This window comes from Herpailurus yagouaroundi, unplaced genomic scaffold (genome assembly GCF_014898765.1).
Source record: "Herpailurus yagouaroundi ecotype Mexico unplaced genomic scaffold, PumYag 205, whole genome shotgun sequence".
Taxonomy (NCBI): Eukaryota; Metazoa; Chordata; class Mammalia; order Carnivora; family Felidae; genus Herpailurus; species Herpailurus yagouaroundi.
Genome location: NW_024412436.1, coordinates 11063334 through 11085675, shown reverse-complemented (window position 1 = coordinate 11085675; position 22342 = coordinate 11063334). Strand labels below are relative to the sequence as shown.

At 49.0% G+C, this 22342-nt stretch overlaps 1 protein-coding gene across 1 annotated transcript in view; it reads right to left on the bottom strand.

Moving 5' to 3' along the window:
• The window catches only part of KIF26B (kinesin family member 26B), a 481358-nt gene that overhangs the window by 246768 nt on the left and 212248 nt on the right, over nucleotides 1-22342 (bottom strand). Inside the window, exon 4 of the mRNA XM_040451654.1 lies at nucleotides 4194-4360. Coding sequence (XP_040307588.1) covers nucleotides 4194-4360 — 167 coding nt within the window. The remainder of the gene's footprint in view (nucleotides 1-4193; nucleotides 4361-22342) is intronic.

Here is a 22342-nt window from a genome sequence, read left to right as displayed (position 1 = left end):
TCAAGAAATAAAGAAATTCTGGGAAGATAAGGATCAAAGGACAAAACGCTCCGGGCATCATCATTTTCTAAAGCAGGCGCCTCTCAAACTATCTGTGGTGAGGAATCACTTTTTCTTTGATTTTTAAAAATTTTTTTTAATGTTTACTTATTTTTGAGAGAGAGAGAGAGAGAAAACATGAGCAGGGAGGGGCAGAGAGAGAGGGAGACACAGAATCCGAAGCAGGCTCCAGGCTCCGAGCTGTCAGCACAGAGCCCGGCGCGGGGCTCGAACTCACAAACCACGATGAGATCATGACCTGAGCTGAAGTCAGACGCTGAACCGACGGAGCCCCCCCAGGCGCCCCTCTTTAATTTTCATTACATTCAAAATACAAGCTCCACTTCGTTATTCCCAGATCCTAATGGACATAAAATTACTCTTGTGAACTGGCTGACCGAAGTTTCTAAATGCTTCCTCTCAACCTCTACGCCCGTCACAGACCGGGAACGGCCCCGCAGACCGCACGCCTGGAGTTGCTCCGGCCAAAGGTATCCTTGCTTATTCAGAACTGGAACTCTTATCTTATAGACGTTGTATCAGAAATGCAGTAAAGTCCACCCGACCTTTCCGCAGAGTTCCAGAAAGTAAATATTGACAGAGAAAGGCTGAGATCACAAAGAAAAGTCGGTGTCTACAACCCTCAACAAAAGAGTTCACCCCTACCGGAGGCCACCTGTACTGTCGCCTTACCCAGCTTTACTGTATCTGAGGCGGAAAAGCACTGAACTCGGTCGGCTGTCTGACGACATAAGCAGGGGGTGGTTCGATGCAGACCCTCGGGGGATCCGCAGAGGCGAGGTACGTGCCCGGTTCCGTCCCTTCCTATTCTGGGCCTTGAGAAAGTCACTCGATCTTCTGCTTTGAGGTTCGCATCAGTGACAGGGAGGCAGCATATGAACCGCCTCCCTCTTTGGGACGTGTGAACTCCCAGCTGTCGTGGAGGAGACCGACAGGGCAAACAGGGAGAGGGCATGAGGGGAACACGTGCATGTGCGTGTGTGTGCACATGTGCACGTGTGTGTGTGAAACACTAGTCTCTTTCACGTTACATCCCCCCCTCCCACCATACATTGTAAACCCTTTAAACGCAAACCGCGTACTTTGAATGCCTTAAGCCATTAAGCTCCTAGTGCTATCAGCCTTCACCACGAAGAAAGTAATAATGAGGATTTAGGCAGCCCTACGGATCCTTTCCAGCTCTTTGAAAGCTCCCACCACAAGCTCTTGCAACCTGAACTCAGTCCAGTGTTTGTTTATCGCTAACATCACCGGGGCTCCCGCCACCACCATCGACAGGCCCCTCCACTCTGGGTTCACCCCCGTGTTTCCATTCGGACCCTGGGCCATCCCAGCCTGTCTCGTGTCCACACGCTTTCCCTGCTCCAAAGCACTGCTGGGTTCCTTGCTGCGGGAAACACTCGTTCGCCCTAAACACTGGCCATCAGGGGTCCTAACCTCCCATCTCTTCCTGCTTCAAATCCCGCTTCTGGTGTTTTCTGCGAGTGACCTGTAAAAGTCTCTGGGTGGAGCCTGAGCTGAGGCTTCTCACATTCAGAGTATTTCAGGTCAGGAAGGTGCACAGGAGGTCAACCCACATCCGAGCCGTGAATGTTCTCCTCAGCATCAAAGCCAGTCACCCGAGGTAAGTTTGATTTCCCTCAGTGACGGGGATCTCAATCTGTCCCAGGGCAGTTCGAATGGTGTGCAAATTGTCCTTCATTCTGAGCTGGGAGAGCCGAGCCGGAGGGTGTCGGAGCTGAGCTCCAGCGTCAGGTTTTATTCAGCCTTTGCCCACACGCTTGGGTGTTTTATAGAACCCGCCAAATCCTTCTCTCACACGACGGCCCAAGAGACAGCCGAGGGCCGTCTTCTCCAGACTACCCCGCGTGACATGGCTTCCTAGTTCCTCAGTACTCTCGTCACCCGCCTCTGGACATGCTCTCCTAACCCACCTAGGTCCTGGGATCCTCCGCGCTTGGAGCATGTCCGCGCATTCCGCTCCACCCCTTTCTTCCCTTCCTGAATGGCAGAGACACGGCCTCCCGGTTAGTTGGCTCAATGATCCCAGACAACATAGAAAGGCACGTACAGATGGAACTAACACAACAGCGCCCGTGGTCAGGCGGCCAGCACGTGCACGCGGTAGACCACCTTGTCCGCGGTTTTGCTCGCCACGGTTTCAGGTATCCGCGGTTGACCTCAAGCAGGAAGCAGACGATCCTCGTTCAGACACAGCGTCAGAGGTCAACAGCAGCCTAACGCCACGTCGCAACTCCGCGTCCTCGCCTCACGTCGCCTCACCACGGAGGGCATTTTAACCATGTGACGTCACGAAAGAAGGGTGCGTGCGGGACAGGAAGATATTTTGAGACAGAGACCACATTCACCTAACTTTTCTACAGTATGTGGTGATAACTGTTCTATTTTATTGCTAGTTATCGCAGCTAACCTCTTGCCGTGCCTCATTTATTAACTGAACTTCCTCACGGGCAGGTCCGTATGGGAGAAAACAGTGCACACGTAGGGTTCGGTACTATCCACAGCTGCAGGCATGCACTGGGGGCCTTGGAGTGTACCCGCCGTGGCTAAGAGGAGACTACTGTATTTCCTGTTACCTCCCATACACTCAGGTCGGCCCCACTGTGCACAGGACAATAAACACAGCACCGACCTACAATGAGAATCTCCGGGCCGGTGTTCTGACAAGCCTATGCGCTGCCTTTATTGTAGTTTTAAAAAAATTTGTTCATGTTTATTTCGTTTTGAGAAAGGGAGAGACAGAGCATGAGCAGGGGAGAGGCAGACATAAAACCTGAAGCAGGCTCCGAGCTGTCAGCACAGAGCCCGACGCGGGGCTCGAACTCACGGACCGCGAGATCGTGACCTGAGCCGAAGTCGGACGCTCAACCGACGGAGCCACCCAGGAGCCCCTGTAGTTGTTTTTAACACAGGACACCAGCCTCTGTTCCTCCTCTGATTGCTCCTGTCCTAATCACAGTCCCTTCCTCATGTTGGTGCTTTGGACATTACCATGCACAAGGATGGCAAGAAGAACCACACGGTACTCCTTCTTCCCAACATACTAGCTGAGTCCACATTGAATCACCATTTATACAGCACTTCATAATCTACAATGATTGATCTTAGCCTCCAGGGAAATCTTGAGGTGCTATCCTCGTTTCATAGAGGAGGAAACTGAGGCAGACCCGTAACTCGAACCGCAGGCGTCTTCTGATTTCCGATCCGCGGTCACATGTCCTACCTCCTGCTCGCCCAGGAGCTCGCGAATCTTAGAAGAAGTTTTCTAAAGTGAAGTTCCCAGGATCGAATAATGAATCACAGAGGAAACCAAAAAAAAAATAAAAATAAAAATAAATAAATAAAGCAGAGGAATCTGGTTTCCATTTCTGGCTTTGCTATAAATTAACTCATACTTTGACTTTCTTGGTCCTCAGTTTCCTCCTTCATAAAACAAGGGGACTGAATTAGACGATCCCAAAAGTGCCTTCTGCTCAGCTGTCTTTTGTCTCCTGCCCTGTCTCTGCTCCACTGCTAAAATTAGGCAGAAAACATTGTTGAAATACCTTTCGGTTTTTGTTTCTCGTGTCTCTAAAGTCTCTAAGATTAGCCGGATAGTATATCCACATACAAAACAAAAAAAACCAAAAAAACAAAAAAACCCCAAAAAACCTACTATCTCTTTAATAGTTAATTTTGAAGCAGTTCGTTTTCTGTGACGAGGATGTAAATCTGGAAACACCAACCACAGGGCTGTGCCCACAAAAGTCCTCGTCCCAGGAGGACATCCTTAGAGCCACGTATTCTTACAGCGGTGGCTCTCGACCCAGGGCACACATGGTAAGGTCTGGAGACCTTTCTGGCTGTCACAACTGGGGAAGATTCTTTAGGAATCTCGTGAGCAGGGGCCAAGGACGCTGCTAAGAACCCTGTGACGCAGAGGACGGTGCCCCACCACAGAGCTGTCTGGCCCAACCTGTCAGCAGTCCGAGGTTGAGAAGCCCTGTCGAAAAGGAGTCAAGTCCAAGAGCGGCCCCAGACTCTTCCTGGTGCTTTAGCTAATGCGGCGCACGCGAGAGGCTAACCAGGCGGGCTCGTCCGAAAGAACCGAGGCTCTGGGACGCCCCTCTTACCTGGCGAAGAAGGAAGCGGCCACCGAGGTGCCTGTGGAGGTCTCGCTGGCCACGCAGGAGCCCTGTGAGGCCGGGACGCCGCAGGCCGAAGGCTTGTCTGCATTGTAGCGATTCAGCGCTGCCTCGGTGAGGCCCTCCCGGCCCGTCTCCGTCATCAGCTGGGAGATCTGACAAGGAGAACAGACACTGAGCTCAATACCTGCGGCTCATTGCACTTCCCCAGCACCACTGACGGCATCCCTCTCTGCTGGGGCAAGCGGGCCCCAGGGCAGGTGGGGAGGGGGCACTGTGGGGGCTCAGGGCCTCTCAGAGGCTATTTTCTAGCCTTTTAGCCCCGGGGCACCTCCTCATTTTCATTAAAAATAATGGAATAAAATCACCCCCCTGACACTGTTGAGTTTTGATTATGCCTGTGTTGCCTGTCCATTTGGAGAGGAAAGCCTGAGCCATTACCACGGTCTGCGGCCCAAGACCAGAGCAGAAGCATCAACTGCTGGCCCAGATGCTGATAGACAGGTGGGGCAGAGATGGCATTACAGGAGAGGTGAGCCCGCGAACAAAGTCAGGAGTTAATTAAAACACTTGTGGTTTCGGGGAGCAGTCAGCAAACGGCACCAAGAGAAGCTCAGAGAAACGGATACAGCCCCCATGGATTAGCGAGTGGTCCCTTTCTGGAGGATTGCAACCATTTCAACAGACTTGATTCTCCTGCTCATCCATTAAGATAAATGGCTTCCATTTTATTTGCAATGGTCCTCTGGATGGGGCTGGGTCTGTTTTACCAAAACCCACAGGATACGCTAGGAAGAACCATACTTGTGGGCAAAATGAGAATCTTATGTAGAAATATACTTTCAAGGAGTGCTAATTCCACGACAAATGTAATAATTATGTGGGCAAAGCCTAAGCATGCTATTTGGAAAGCCTGTTACTTTAAAACTTCAGCCCGGGGGCGCCTGGGTGGCGCAGTCGGTTAAGCGTCCGACTTCAGCCAGGTCACGATCTCGCGGCCCGTGAGTTCGAGCCCCGCGTCAGGCTCTGGGCTGATGGCTCAGAGCCTGGAGCCCGTTTCCGATTCTGTGTCTCCCTCTCTCTCTGCCCCTCCCCCGTTCATGCTCTGTCTCTCTCTGTCCCAAAAATAAAAATAAAAACGTTGAAAAAAAAAATTAAAAAAAAAAAACTTCAGCCCATGCACAAAAGGGAAAAAAAATGTTAGTTTTACAAAAGAAAGAAAGAGAAAAAAGAAAGGAAAAGAAAGAAAGAAAAAAGAAAGAAAAAGAAAGGACAGAAAGAAAAAAAGGAAGGAAAGAAAGAAAGAGAAAAAGAAAGGAAAGGAGAAAAGAAAAGGAAAGGAAAGAAGGAAGGAAGGAATAAAAAAGAAAGAAAGAGAAAGAAAGAAAGAAAGAAAGAAAGAAAGAAAGAAAGAAAGAAAGAAAGAAAAAGAAAGGAAAGGAGGAAAGGAAAGAAGGAAGGAGTAAAGAAAGAAAGAAAGAAAGAGAAAGAAAGAAAGAAACTTTAGTTTAAAAAAAGAGTCTGCAGCCAGTTCAAGCCTCTTAAATGCTGAGTGGAAAATCCTTCTAATTGCCTAGAAAATACAAGTACAATAAAGCAAAGATCAGGAACAGTTTCCACTTTGTAACTGAGCAGGCCAGGAGGCCAGTGAAAGCGTCCCATTTGTTAACCTTTGAACATAAAAACATTTGTACTTTTCATTATTACCAGAACAGCCATTACTCTGAGGTCCATTCACTTGAAACTTTGCTTAAATTCATGCTCTTACTTGGAAAGCTTTGGCATTTGCAGCTGAAATTTTGCCAACACATACTTTCTTACTCTCATTCATTCAACGGGCTGTTAGGAAACCTGACCCACGTAAGAGGGCCCAGGAAGGAGGCGGCAAAAGTAGCCCATGGCCTGGAGAACATTCCGTGCACTCAGCAAGGGCTGCTGCCCATGCTGGGGGCCTGTCACCTGTCCTTGGGCTTCTGCTACTGTCTGCGGGGTGAGGGCTCCGCTCGACCAGCTGCCGCCACTAAATAGCACTTATGAAGCTCCCGTGGTCCGGGGCGCCGTCCCCAACCACGTCCAAAACTATGCCCAGAACCCACAGCACCATCTTGCTTCATGTGGTAGCTACAATCTACCATACACACGCTGGTTCGGCGCACATGTGATGGCAGTCAGGATAGCAGTGAGTGAATGCACCGCCAAATGTGGTACCAAGTATGTCCGTAGGCTCACGAACGCGGCTGTCACCTGATCTCTGCCTGCGGTGTTTCCTTTTCATTTCTGAAACTCTTCTGCCTCCCTGTGTAAGAAAGGCCCTTGCAGGTGCCCTACAAACCCACAGAGAAGCCACCAGGATGTGGGCGGCGAATGGCGAGAGGCCTGACACAGAGGCACAGGCTTCTAGGTGCTTCCAGGTCCCCGAGTCTGGCCCGGGATGAATGCAAGCATCCTGTGGGCTCGTGGCTTTCAGGAATGTCACTAAACAGATGAACTTCAATGCACCGTCCTCCTTAAGAGGCAGCTAGCTGCTGGCTATCTTTGCCGGGCAAGATTGGATCTCTCTTTTCAAAAAAAAAAAAGTAGGGATCCGTGGACATGGGACACTCCATTCCCAAACCTGTAAGTAGAATTATTCAATAATCGACGGTTCTTGGAAATCAGAAACACAGAATGACTTAGAGCTAGAAGGGACCGCCAAGATCCTCCCCTTCAAAACCCCTTTTCTTACGTAAGGAAAACAGGAGCACAGAAGTGATTCGCCCAAGACAATGTGAAACTGAGCACAGGACCCTGACGCTCAGGCCAGTCCTAGCCCCTCTTTCACTCCTATACTCTCTCTCTTCCTCCCTCCCTTCCTCCTAATTAAAAATATTTTTAAACAGATACAAAAAACATCAAATAATAATAAAACACATACAGGTAGATCCAGTAACATGATCAACGAATGTTAGCATTTTACTTATCTCAGAAAATATTTTTTTAAGTGTCTTTATTTATTTAGAGAGAGAGGGTGAGCACAAGCAGGGAAGGGGCAGAGAGAGAAGGAGAGAGAGAATCTCAAGCAGGCTCAGCACTGTCAGCGCAGAGCCCGACTCGGGGTTCGAATTCACGAACCGTGAGATCACGTCCTGAGCTGAAATTCAGTTGGACGCTTAACCGACTGAGTCACCCAGTCACCCCAGAAAAAAAAAAATTTTTTTTTTTTTTTGGAAGAAACCAAACGCTATATAAACTTGAAACTCTCTAGGTCCCTGGTCACACTGCCCTTCCTCCCAGCACCCCGATTTCAGACACAGTGTGAGGATCTGGGTGGGGGGCAGTCCATGCCTTCCATTGTATCCCCTTCCCCCTCTAAGAGCTTGGCTGAGCTCGCTTTGTGCTTTCTCTCGAGCGTTCTCCGGTTTCTGTTCTGCTGGTTCCACAATGGGAAGAAGGGTCCCCCCCAAATGCCTGCTCCTTTAGGCTCTGGCCACCAGTAAATTCACGTTTTCATTGGTGTTTATGCCCAATAGCCTCTCCAGGGATTGTAAGCTTTCAGAAATAATATACAAATAAGCTACAGAAATAGCTACAGTCGTTCCAACTTATCTCCCCTCACTCTCTGCCCGACAGGGTTCTGGACTTCCTTAAGCTCCTCAAACATACCCACTGCTCCTCTTGCCACAAAGTCTTTGCACATGCCTTCGTGCTCGATCTGGAATGTTTCTACGTTTTGTTCACATCCAAGCTCAAGAACTACTTCCTCAGAGAAGCGTTCTTCCAGACTCCTTCCAGCCTCTGGTGGATGCTGTTACAGAGGGGTGGTCTCTTCCTTCAGTGTCTTTACCTGGGTTCCGATGATGCATTTAACCAAAGATCACTGTTTCTCAAAACCCTAGGACGGTGGGACTGGGGTTGGTGTGCCCACCACTGTGTCCATGAAAATCAACCCAGTGCCTGGCAACGCGGAGATGGTAAAAACATGTTTGTGGAGTAAATCTGAGCGATTCTGATTTTCTACTTATTCTCTACATGTATCTAATTAAATCTTTTTTCCTTAAGTCACTGAAGTAAGAAGACTTGGTTCCTGTTATGGCTTTCCTATTTTGTTGGACTGTTGGGACACGGCAGGATGTTCCCCCTTGCCTGTCAGCACCCAAGTGTAATGTTTTGGTTCCACTGTGTGCTAGTTTAGGGATGAAAAGCTGCCTCCTTTAGAGTCTACAGATTCATTTGCTCATCTCTTCATGGAAACAACCATGTATTGGGTACTTCGTATGTATAGCTACTGTGCGAGGCCCCTTCCCTTCCCTTCCCTTCTTCCTTTCCCTTCCTTTCCCTTCCCCTCCCCTCCCTTCCCTTCCCCTCCCTTCCCTTCCCTCCCCCTCCCTTCCTGTCCCCCCCCCCTCCCTTCCTTTCCCTCCCCCTCCCTTCCTTCCCCTCCCCTCCCCCTCCCTTCCTTCCCCTCCCCTCCCCCTCCCTTCCTTTCCCTTCCCTCCCCCTCCCTTCCCTTCCATTCCCTTCTCTTCCCTTCCCTTCCCTTCCCTTCCCTTTCCTTCCTCCCTCTCTCCCTCCCTTCCTTTTCTTATTGCCTAGAACCCACTGGCAGTCAATAAGACTGTACAAAGACAGTCCATAAGGCAGCTGGCCTAAAGCAACTTGTATTATCTCTGTTTAGCCAAATCTTTGCCATTCTGAAAAATGGTGGAGCTAGACTTGTTCTTAGGAAAAGCAGCTCTCGCTGCTTTAATTTAACAATTAAAGTCATATCCTTTCTGGGGACACCCGGGCGGCTCAGTCGGTTGATTTCGGACTTTCCCTCTCGCTCTGCCTCTCCCTTGCTCTCTCTCTCTCTCTCTCTCTCAAAAATTAAACTTTAAAAAATCATATGCATTCTAGAGCATTCTGAGAGAGAGGGAGCCCCCTTGTTAGATCAGCTATCATCTTGCACACACATGGTTGCCAGGAGTTCTTCTTACTGAGGTTCCGTCATGCTTGGCACCAAGAATTTACTTTGCCTCAAGCCTGCCAACTACCCGTAGGACAATACCGTAAGTTGTAAGTTGTAAGTTGTAAGTTACAGAAGAAACAAAATAATGAAAGATGATGAAATTTGGCAATGAGAGAGCTGTTCCCACTCAAATTCTGTCTGTGACTCTGTGAAACGGCAATAGCCAGTCACCGGATTGGTTCTCTACCAAGCAGAGAAGGTTGAAAGACCCGTATCTATGACAATTACATCATCAGTAATAAGGATGCCCTGATATCTGTCTACCCCTCTGGCTTTGATAAACCTCTTCTCCTACGAGCCTCATCGGAAACCATCATTATTGGGTTAGGTAGACAGCTTGGCTATCATTCCCATTTCGCAGATGAGGAAACAGACCCGCAGGAGTTGTTTACGTAATAGCTTCAGCACCAGGCAGATTCAGAGAAGTAAACTTGGCCTAGTCATTGGCCTCGGGAGATGTAAAGAAGGCTCTCTGGAAAAACTTGCTGTCGGCCAAAGACACGTGTTCTCCTTCCAACGGAAAGGGGTGTGTGGGTGATTCGATAGTGGGGAGCCTGCGAAATGTGGTATCAGCCAAATGTTCAAGTCAAAGAGGGCCTCGGGGGACTGGAAGGAACAAAGGTCGCTGTGCGCCTGCTCGGTGTCTGCGGGGTGAGCAGCAGGTGCGGGCCCGGGGCTCGGAGGTGGGGGTGAGGCAGGGGCCCCCCGTCGGCTTCCCACCAACATGGATGAGAGGGCCGCCTCACACGCCTCGGGCCTCATGGGGATCCCCTCAGCTGTGAGGGATGAACCCCAGAGCCGGTTCTCAGGAGCCATGGTCCTTAAGGACTGGAGGGGTTTACGCTCCATGATTGTCTGGTGATAAGGCTAACACCTCCCCCACCCACGTTCCCGAGCTGTCCCCCACCCCTGGAGGCATGCCACCCACTCAGGGGCATTCTCCTCCAGGGTACTCAACTTTATCTCAGGACAAGCACCTCTCCTACCAATGTGGGGGGCTCCCCGGTCCCCCGATTCAAAAGTGAGTCTAAGAGGGTCCACCTTTTTTGCTCCCAGTCATAAATACACACCCTGTTCTCTTTGTAAAAATCTGCCTGGACGACTGGCTACTCCGAAGGGCAAGCAGAGGTTCCTGGAGAACTCGGCCCTTTCTGGCCACCTCTGCAGCCCCGCCTCCAGTTCTGTAAGCCCCACCTCCACCTCTATAAGCCACACCTCCAGCTCTGTAAGCCCCGCCTTCATCTCTTCAGCCCCAGCTCCACCTCTGTAAGCCCCGCCTCCACCTCTACAGCCCCGCCTCCAGCTCTGTAAGCCCCACCTCCAGCTGTGGAAGCCTCACCTCCACCTCTGCACCCCCACCTCCACCTCTCTAAGCCCCGCCTCCACCTCTGCAGCTCCCAGGGCCGATGGGGATACAGTAGGCAGATACGAAGGGTGGGCTGTACCTTCCGTGGGTCCCCACACGGCCCTCACTGCAGTCCTGAGATTGTCACCTAAATAAACTGCAATCTAAGAGAATGTAACCAGTTTCCCCACAAGGAAAGAGAGAGTCGGAAAGATTAAGTGAGTCAGGAGCTAGGGCTGGGCCCAGAGATGTTGCTCTGGGATGATTTCTATCCTGCCCCTGCCTTCAGGTCACCCCCCTTCCCCCACCAGCTGCCCCTCAAGGCCGAGCCTGTCTCAGCGTGGCTCTCGGGGCCCCTGCAATCCACTGAAGGAGAAAATACCCAAGACAGTGGGGACCCCCGAAACTTTATCTTTCTTCACTGCATAATTTGGAATCAGGAGGCTTCTTTTTGTTTTTTACTTTTTTTTAAGTTTATTTATTTTGAGAGAGAGAGACAGTGGGAGCAGGAGAGGGACAGAGAGAGAGGGAGAAAGAGAATCCCAAGCAGGCTCCACGCTGTCAGCACAGAGCCTGAGGTGGGATCTCACCAACTGTGAGATCATGACCTGAGCTGAAATCAAGAGTCTAGGACGCTCAACTGCCTGAGCCACCCAGGCACCCCACGGGGCCTTATTTTTATAGGACTATATGGTTTACCTCTGCTTTTCAGACTGTTCAGCATTAACTTTTCTTTCATGATTCTATGAAAGGTACATGAATCTTCTGTGAAAACACAGATTCCCAAACCTCCAACTATCCACCCAATACATTTGTAAAAACCTAAAGTTCTGGTGGCAGGGATTCATTGTCACCATGGAGCGTACGTGTCACTGTCACCGTCTAGAAGCAACAAACCGAATGCTTGCTGAGGGTCCTAATCATGAACTTAGGGTGGGGGTGGGGGGGGACTAATTTTCACCACCGGATTTTGTTGTTTAGTTCTCTCTCTTTTTTTTTTTTTTTAATGTTTATTTTTTGAGAGACACAGGGAGAGACAGGGTGTGAGCAGGGAAGGGGCAGAGAGAGAGGGAGACACAGAACCTGAAGCAGGCTCCAGGTTCTGAGCTGTCAGCACAGAGCCCGACGCGGGGCTCGAACTCACACACCATGAGATCTCATGACCTGGGCCTAAGTCGGATGCTTAACTGACTGAGCCACCCAGGTGCCCCTTTTTAGTTCTGACTAAAACCTGCTTTTAGCTCTATCTCGGTTACACGGGACCATTTCACGAAAGTAACAGTATCTGTTGCTTTCAAAACGTGTGTGCATTTGCACACGTGTGTGTGTGCTTGCACATGTGGGGTCCTCAGTTGCCTGAGGTTCCCAGTTCTCATTCATGGGTACAGGCTGGTCCTTTTTACAATCTTTTATTTATTTATTTATTTATTTATTTATTTATTTATTTATTTATTTTAATTAAAAAAGCACGAACAGGGGAGGAATAGAGAGAGAAGGAGACACAGAATCCGAAGCGGGCTCCAGGTTCCGAGCTGTCAGCACAGAGCCCGACACGGGTTCAAACCCACGAACCATGAGATCATGACCTGATCTGAAGTCGAACGTTTAACCGACTGAGCCACCCAGGCGCCCCGACTCTGTATCTGTTAATCTCAGGTGAGATTCATGTCTTTCAGCCACATTTAAATTTTTGCACAGATACCTCAGTATGAGGAACACTATATGTGTCCCCTCAGAAAAAGTAAATCTTACATTTGGTTATGATCTTGACCACGGAAACAAGGCAGAAGATGTCTGGGCTCTTCTAAACCAAGGTTGGTTCCACACTGCAAATCGCAATGTGTAAGCCATTGACCTTTGACTTCCCTGCTGACGGGAACGGCTGAGAGCTTCGAGTGTGCCGGCATGGGGGTTCATCTTAAATGGCATTATTGACCCAGAAAGTCACCTCCTCTGACTCCGACAAGGCAGCCAGGAATAGATACCAACGGTATCTATTTCCTGCACAGACACATCCACGGACAACAAACATCTCCTCCGTCTTTATGTCTGATGACATTATGACCCCCAAAGCCCAGAAAATACCATCTAATAGCATTTTCTCTCAGGCAATTGATATCTCACTGTTGGGGGAACATCTCTTTTATTATTATTTATTGTTTCCACTGTCACTTAACATTTTTGCAGCTCTGCAAACAGTGGGCGCTCAATAAATATTTTGGTCTGGAAGCCAGGATGAGGATGGGGCTACAGAAAGCCCCCGCCTGAACTCAGCTCTGGTTCCACAGCGTCTGATTTCGGCACACCTGCCCGAGTCAAACGCCGTCCTCCTTTGCCTTCCTTCGCGCGGGCCAAATCACACCGAACAGTCGGCTAACATTCTTTCCCGAATGCGGTGCTCCCCACGGACTGGTTCTGGTCTTTTCTCCTTCCTGCGCTGTCCAGCCGCACCCCCTCGGCCAGCACCAAGGGGCCACGACGGGGTTCTTATGTCCCAGGCCTGGATGTTTGATTACCCTTATTATCTTAGCTTGCTTTGGCTATAAATTTTATTAGTGGCCATAAAATTATCCATCCACAGCATCTGACTCCGTGACCTCTCGCAAAAGAGAATTCCATTCACCGGCGCTGCCCAGGGCCGAGGAGAGCTGCCTCTTCTTCCCCCTCGATTTACAGCCTCACCTTCGTCCCGGGTCCTGCCCGGTGCGGCGAGACTCGGCAAACAGAAAAGGCTGTCGCGTTTCAGGATTTCGTGGTCAGGGCTGAAATCTGGCCCCTCGGCACCTGCTGGCTGTTTGCTCACTCTGTGTGTTGCTAAAAGGTAAAGCCCACACGTTCTAGAAAAAGAGCGGGGCGCTGGAAGACGCGATGGGCCGGCGGCATTTCGGTTTTGGACTCTTCCCTTCCATTTCTTGCTTCCAAGATGTGCAGCTCAAGGCAGAGCTCAGATAACCCTACGAAGAATGTCTTGTAACGAGGGCTAACTCTTGCCGTCGAGCTTATGAGATTTCTACGGGTGCGTTTGACCTCACCTGCAGGATGCTGGGTTGCAATGATTTTAACGCGTAATACCCAATTACGTGTTGTGGGGTGGTTTGGGTGACATATTCCATGACATACAAGGATACGAGGAGTCCAGCCGGAGAGGACTCTGCGGAACAACAGCAAGCACCCTCCCCCATCGTCATCATGCTTGTCGCCATTTCTGAGCACCGGCCACGAGCCAGATTCTGTCTGAAGACCTTTAGGTACGTGTTGCCATAGCCAATCCCGACAACAATTCCGTGAAGTGGGCACAATGATCACCAAAGAAGAGCTTCAACTCTGCCACACGGAAAATCCCCAGACAGGTAATGCCACTGGGCTTGGTTTCTATTCTTGAGTGTCTCTTGTTCCCGAGAAAGTACAGGTCCTCAATGACGCTGCCCGTCGGGAAATGGGGCAACATGGAAACACTTTGCTAACGAGTGGAGAAAAGGATCATCTGAATAATTTTTCAACATGCACCAACGGCTCGTTCTATCCAGCGTTTTGTGACTTTTATGACCAAACTGAAATAAAACCAAATGGTCTGAATCCTTCTGTAAGTGCTTTCACTCACAATCTGCAACCAAGTGAACTCGGGCCGAGGAGTCGAGAGGAAATCACAGTCCTGATGAATCCAGATCTGACATCACGGCTGAGCCAGAGGCTCCTTCAAGGTCAGCTCTCAAACTCTGAGAGGACTAACTCCTTTTGCATGTACTGAATCACCCAGGGGCTGTTCTGCTCCTGGGGGAAGGTTACCTTTGGTTCCCACCGCCAAATACTCAACCATGAGCCAACAGGTCCCGGGCAGTGTTACCCACACTGAATGATCAGGGCCATCCCTCTCCGTGTGTTCCCCAGACCTGTCCTCACGATCCCAAAGCATCTGTGTGTTTTATAATTGCCTGTCACTGGTCTCTCTCTCCCAACCAGATGGCAGGCTCAGGAAGGACAGGCACTGGGTCTCATTCACCTCAGTATGACAGTCTCAACACGGAATATATCTGATGAACACATCAATTAATACATGCATTAAATACAAGCAAATAAAAATGAACTTAATTTAGGGGCACCTGGGGGGCTCAGTCGGTTAAGTGTCCAACTCTTGATCCAGGCTCAGGTCACGATCTCACAGTTCATGGGTTCGAGCCCCGCATCTGGCTCTGTGCGGCCCTTGCGGAACCTGCTTGGGATTCTCTCTCCTTCCCTCTCTCTCTGCCCCTCCCCTGCTTGTCCTCTCTTACTCTCTCTCTCTCAAAAAAACAAATAAATAAACGAACATACTTTTTAAAAAATGAACTTAATTTAGTTGGGTTGGGGTTGCCTGGAGTCTGTTTTGAAGAGATGAAGGTTATTTTCACCTGGTTTAAAAAACAATGAATAGAGTACATAAAGCTTTCTGTAATAAAATGAAGGTACTCAGCATGTAATTAACTGAGTATAGTGGTGAGACCAATGACTGGGGGAGGCGGGGGGGGGGGGGGCAAAGAAGGAACAAAGAAACAAAGAAAAAAGAGAGAAAAGAGAAGAATGAGAGAAAAGCTAAAAGAAACATACATACATAAAAAGGTGAACAAGGAGAGGAAACCAGCAACTGTTCCTCTCAATCAGCTGGGTATGAGCACGTGCCAGCCCCAGCTGGGGAGCTGGAATGCTCTGGAATGTTGGGTGAGTGATCCTAGCAAGTCGGTTTCTTTCTTTTCTTTTCTTTTTTTTTTTTTTTTAATTTTTATTCATTTTTGAGAGAGACAGACAGAATGCGAGTGGGTTAGGGGCAGAGAGAGAGGGAGACACAGAATCCGAAGCAGGCTCCAGGCTCCGAGCCGTCAGCGCAGAGCCCGACGCGGGGCTCGAACTCACGAGCTGTGAGATCATGACCTGAGCCGAAGTCGGACGCTCAACCCACTGAGCCACCCAGGCGCCCCCTCGCAAGACGGTTTCTAGGAGAGGAGCAGTCAAGGCCAGAGCCCGAAGCCGGTACCAGACAAGAGCTTCAGAACCCTGAGGTGCTGGATGAGAAAATGCAGAAGAAACTCTGAAATGTAAAGATGGTGTCAAAATGATGCAGCCGTTCCCTTTCACCTTTCCATTAAAAACAAAAACAAGTCCTAACCTTTAAAGAAAAGGGCTTAGCAGGGTTGAATGGCTGAATGTCTGCATTACGTAATTTTGCAGAATGGCGTGTAGTGTAAGTCACGCACCCAAGGAGAAGCACAAGAAGGGTAAGAGACTGGACGTTAGGTTACCTGGAGCAGACGCAGCACAGCGCTCAATTCGCACACGGAGCCTGGCCTTTTCCACCCAGATTCCCGCTGCTGCGTTCTGTCTGGAGAGCACGTCAGCATGCGTCTTGAATGCTTGGAAAGCTTTCAAGAAAACCAGCCGTGCGTCATGGCCTGGAATTTAAAATGTGCATTCCTTGGGGGCACTTTTACTTCCTCATATTTTCCTTGAGCTCCCGTGAGGAAAAGTCAACAGGGGCCTTGTAGACAATCCTTGGCTCTAAGTGACCCACCAAGATGTGCACAAAGCAACCTTGCATCTTGGGCAAAACGGAGGACACGTTGTTGGGAACCTAACGGAGGCAAGCACACGCATCGCAGGTGCACGCGCGTGCACACACACACACACACACACACACACACGTGCGCTCCTCGGGAGCCTAGGGATGGTGGAAGTGAGGCAGGGGGTGATGCCTGCAGCTGTTGGAGCCCTGACACCAGGAGCTACGAGAGCACAGGAGGTGTTTGGGGCTCAAATCAGCCAAGGGAGGGGCTTTTCCTCATTCGGAGCCCATTCAAGGAAGCTGGCAGCACTGGGACTCATCCTAGATTGTAGGATTTATTCTGCTCTGCCCTGGCCAGCTCGAAACCACAGCCACAAAAGAAAGGTGCCTAGTCCCAGAGACAGGCTGGACCAAATGGAATTGCCGGTGTAATCCCGGTGCCCAGCAAAGGGTGCGCGGTGCATTTGGCACTCAGGAAATGCTGCACGGAACGGTAAGAGCGAAGTCTGGGCCTGGCTTGGGGGAACGCAACATGGCGGACTTTGGGCAAGTCATTTCGCCTCTCTTAGCCCTAAGTTCCCCAGCTGGGGGGGGTCACGTGACCATGTCTGGGATGAAATGAGATAATGCAGCTGAATGTGCTCTGTGGTTCTAATTTTGTTTTAATGTTTATTTATTTTAGAGAGAGAGAGACAGACAGACAGAGCATGGGTGGGGGAGGGGCAGAGAGAGAGGGAGACCCAGAATCCGAAGCAGGCTCCAGGCTCTGAGCTGTCAGCACAGAGCCCGACACGGGACTCGAACCCACGAACTGTGAGATCACGACCTGAGCTGAAGTCCGACGCTTAACCGACTGAGCCACCCACGCGCCCCTTGCCCTGTGGGGCAAATATAAAGCAGGGACATTTAGAAATAAATCCTCCTGTTTCATCTTGAGAGTGTCTTCCTCATTCAACATTTGCTTGGCCTGTAGACCAAAACATACAAACGCACCAAGGACAACAACAACAACATTCCCCACCATTGCCTCGAACCATCCATGGTGGACCAGGCACAGACTTTGTCTGAGGGTCAGCTGGTTGTTCCAAAGCGAGGCACGGGCTCTGACGTTTCCTGCTCGAACTGCCCTCGCACCTTCTGCGCACCAACGGCAGGAAATGCCAAATCCCACACTGTCCAAAAAGCAATCGTCCAAAAAATTTTAAATGGAGCTGGAAAAGTCCTTAGATATATCCTAGGCCAACACTCACGTGTAAACATGAAAGGACTGTGGGCAGGAGTGGTGAGGTGGGCTGTCCAAAATCACACATCTAACGTGTGGCCAACTGCTGCATTCCTTTGTGCGCCCCAAAAGCCAATGATAGGACGGCAGCACTCTAAAACGCCTGAAAATCCCTGAAATACAGAGAGAGAAAGAGAGTCTCGGTCTCTGTAAGCCAGGGGCTTGGTTCTGGCCAAAATGGCTGGCTGTGGGACCCTAACAGAATCAATTAACCTCTCCACAACGCCGCTTCCAAAATCAGAGACCTGCCACGAAGCATGTTAAATAAAAACACTCTGCAGAGTCCTTCTCCTCAAGTAGCAACAGGCTTGGGACGCAAAGCCGGTGCTTTAAAGCCTGCCACTGAAAACCTGTGCAGGAGGAGGAAACATTTCCGGGCTCACCTAAAATAATCTGGCGAAAAGGTCTGAGGTTGCTGCCTTTGAGGCTGTACAAAGCTCATAATTTAACCTTTTGTATCACCCTAGTCCTACAGGGCCAGGATGCACAGAACAGCGTGGTAGGGTTGCTTCCCAGAAATCTCTGGATTATTGATCCTCATCAGGCCTAATCTTGTCACCGGACTCACGACAGACGTGGCATCTGACGATTTTCTAAATCGGTTCACCCAGCAGATTCGGATTGTTAATAAAATATGCTTATTTATGTATGCATGTTCTCATTGGTATTTCATTAGTAAATTTCACTAGTAAAATTTCACGTGCTCCTATGGAGCATGCTTGAGAAGTTCAACAACGTTGGGATATCCCTTAGCCCTTCCCTAACCCCAAATTCTCAAATTTCAGGATATTGAAAACTCCCGGACCTTATCAGTCATAAAACTAAACTCCGAATTTCATTTTGCTGCTGTCAGATTTCTTCAAGTTCATATAATTTTCTCAGCGCCCCCCTGCTCTGAACAGAATTAGCAAAGAGACAAAGATTTGCTGTGTGAGCTGACACCAGGGAATTTCATGATCTTGTTCTGTCTTCACTAAATAAATATTCTACCTCTTTCTGTTGTGGCCGTAGCATTCCATCCAGTGTCCTAATTTCTTCACTTGGTGCTTCTGCTCAAATTTCTCCTCTGTTCAATTAAGATGTTGGTTTTCTCTTCCATTGTACATGCTATGGCTTTTCCCAAAGCTCGGCTATACTTTCCATTTGTTAGAACTTTATAATATGGGTCAGGCCCGGCAAAGTCAATACCAACTAACTTATTGTGAGCATATCTAACTAGATTCTCCTAGCTAACAAATCAGAGCGAGCAAGTCTGGCAGACCCCGACGCCTCAGGGATCCCAGCCACTGTGCTTTATTCTCGAAAAGAGCCGGACCTGTGAGTTCATCTCTTTCATATCTGCCCTTTTGTTACAAACCTTGGGTCCCTGGAGTCGGCTATTTAAAATAGAACTGATCTTTGGGGATTCTTGTCTTTCATACACACTTGAAAAGCTATTCATCCAATCCTGAGTTAAAAGACTCTAAAACTGTATTAACAAATCAGTCTCCCTGCAATTCCCCCCAAAGTTGAGTTCGTCTCCAAACAACCTCTTGAGAAAAAGCAATCACTTCCACCTCTCCACTAAGTCTGAGCCTCAACTCCCCAAACCGTGATTCTACCCTTCACCCAAAGAAACTTGAAGTCAGCAGGGCAATCAGACCAACAGACCCAGGGTCTCAGGTCTGGAGCGTGGAATCAGACAGGCCGTCTCGGAAAGAGGCGGGGGATCCAAAGCCACAATTTTCAATACAAATCGAGAATACACGGGACTTGTAGTACCCCTTGTTAGCGTGGACAGCAACGTATCCATTTGGAAGGTCCTTTCCACAAACGCAGGGAATAAATCTTGCCTTCGGAGTTCCATTACTGCCCTGAGTTAACCCTCTGGGCGGAAGTATGGAAACTCCACCGTGTGAGTTTCTACGGGGCTAACCATCAGCACATTCAGAAAACATCACCAAGGGCAAAACAACATGGATGCATTTCTTTTTATTAAGAAAAAAATTTTTTTTTAATATTTAGTTTTGAGAGAGACACACAAAACGTGAGTGGGGAGGGGTACAGAGAGAAGGAGACACAGAATCTGAAGCAGGCTCCAGACACTGAGCAAGAGGTCAGCACAGAGCCTGACGCGGGGCTCGAACTCATGGACCGCGAGATCATGACCTGAGCCGAAGTTGGACGCTTAACCGACGGAGCCACCCAGGCGCCCCAACATAGATGCATTTTATAGTTAGCTTAAGATTTAGTAGATTGTTTTCTTCCCAGAGACTAAGATGAGAAGAAGGTAAATACACGTGAGTACACACACACACACACACACACACACACACACCCCTGATCAAGCAGTTCTTTGAGAAACTACTTAGGAAATGCACAACGCACATCTGACAATCACTAAACACATCCACTGAGGAAATGCATAAAGAACTTCACATTAGACTGGTCTTAAAAGGAGCACATCCCCAAAGAGGGCTGTTGGGAGTTATGGAAGCTCCTTGGTCCTCGAGAGACCTTTGAGGACAACCAGAGGCCGTGCTCTCTAGAGCGTCGGCAGTGTAGACCCACTGAGAGGAAGCAATAAACCAGATGCCTGCAGGAAAACTCTTCTCAACAGGAGTTTCTTGGTGGGTAAGTACTTTCAACGTCTAGAATGGAAACCACTCCAGCCCTTCCATCACTGGGGAGGAATTTCATCAACGTCCCAGACAGAACTTGGTGCAGAGCGAACCCTACGTGTACCAAGCCTTCCCCACCGTCTCGGCTGATTGCTGAGACCGAGACCGGTGTTTCACGTGGGTGATAAACTCCCTTTCACTTCTCAGCCTCCCTCAATTTAAACTACCTCTAGCTATTGTCCCCATCAGTAGATTTCTACGTGTCAAATCCGGTCTCCCGAAGTTTGGCTCAGGAATCACGCTCGCCGTAGATCAGACTTACTTTCAATTATTAACTAGTCACAGGGAAGGGAAAGGCAGTATTTATGAAAGATGCTTTATCTTCAAATTCTGGAAACACTTCCCTCCACTCCAGGCCACCACGGGGATCGTTTGCCGCATTCAAGGGTCAAACATGAAAAGGCAGTGGTGGGAAGGAGGGGCGTGGGCTCGCTCTCTGTCCGGCCAGCCCGCCAAACCACAGACAGGAAGGACTCAGATGAAGGCACCCCATTTAAAGGAACTTTGTTCTGTTTGCGCTTTGTCTAAATCCCAGAGTGGGAGATGCCCCACAATAAGCTACTTGAACCCTTTTTCTCTACAAGTCTCCAGCTGAAATACAGTATGTGGGAGTTCTTTCAATAGCAGTTATGCAGGCCTTTTCAGAAACGAGAGTTGAATGCCTCGTGGTTACCGACGGGGAGTGGAACGGCTCCACAACAGACCTGAAAGCCAGTGGCAGCCCCCGCCAGCCTCACCCCTCCTACGCTCTGGCCAGGCCTTCTGGGGGTTTCTCAGCGAGCAGCCCTGTTTCCACCTTTCCGCCGGGAGCCCCGGCCTTGAGAGAACTGACCCTCCTCCCTGTTCACTGCTGTTATTTGCACTGCGGTTTATCTATTCGAAGCCAGGGCAATAAGAACGAACTCAGCTAAACTAAATCGGTCCTTTGTTTGCCATTACCATAAAAATTTTATGTAGGAACTAATAAAACCATGCTTTACGTGCACAGTTGCACGGGCTTACACAGGCAATAATATCCAGCCAGTTATAGCCATAAATTCAGTTATAGACACTTAGGAATAAATATTTTATCTTTCCCAATGTTTGCGTTTATTGGAGGGAAGGTGTGAACACAGAAGCGTATGGCTGATCTGAGGCTGCTAAGGGCCCTTACGTCTCCCCGGATGCCTCTGCTCGCGACAGGGAAAGTCCTTTCAGAAGGTTCTGGATAATCTTCCCGATTCTTTAGCCTCTTAAGAGTGGAGTATTAATCATACCGCCAGTCTCAGTAAGTGGAAAGCTTTTTACAAAGTTTTTAAAGGGGCGCCTGGGTGGCTCAGTCAGTTAAGCCTCTGGCTTCGGCTCAGGTCGTGATCTCACGGTTCATGATTTCAAGCCCCACATCGGGCTCTGTGCTGACAGCTCAGAGCCTGGAGCCCGCTTCGGATTCTGTGTCTCCGTCTCTCTCTGCCCCTCCCCGACTCATGATCTGTCTCTATCAAAAATAAATATTTTTAAAAAATTAAAAAACACTTAAAGAAAAAGGTAAAATTAAATATTTAATTTAACTCAGTGTATCCAAAATATTATTATTTCAACATGTATCCAATCTGAAAAGACCTTACTCATGAGATATTTTATATTCTCTTTTCATATACTATGTCCTGAAGATCTAATGTGTATTTTACTTAGACCACAATTCAATTCAGAGTAACCATATCCCAAACGTATATCACATATAGCCAATGGCTACCATATTGGATAGAGATGTAGAGATCTAGAGAATCCTCCACTAGTCAAGGAAAAGAACTTCAGAGATATCTCGTTATTGATGTGATCGCTTTATACCCAGCGGGCACCCCTCCCCCAGGTTATAATTATGAATCTAGATACTGTCAACTCAGAAGACATTAAAATCACATGCAATTTTTACAGTCCATTTTTTTCCTGTTTATAACTCATAATAACATAGGGAAAGTTTATAAAGTAAACTAGGTAAAAAGGATATATCCAGGACAGCCAAAAAAAAAATCTATGTCAAGAGTGATGAGGAGTAAGTTAGAAACTGTTACCAATCTGACCCTCCGCCAGCCTTCAGAGTCTCTGAAGCCTCTTCTTTAAAAGTAAATTTTTAAAAAATTTTTTTTAACGTTTATTTATTTTTGAGACAGAGAGAGACAGAGCATGAACGGGGGAGGATCAGAGAGAGGGAGACACAGAATCCGAAACAGGCTCCGGGCTCCGAGCTGTCGGCACAGAGCCCGACGCGGGGCTCGAACTCACGGACCGCGAGATCGTGACCCGAGCCGAAGTCGGCCGCCCAACCGACTGAGCCACCCAGGCGCCCCTAA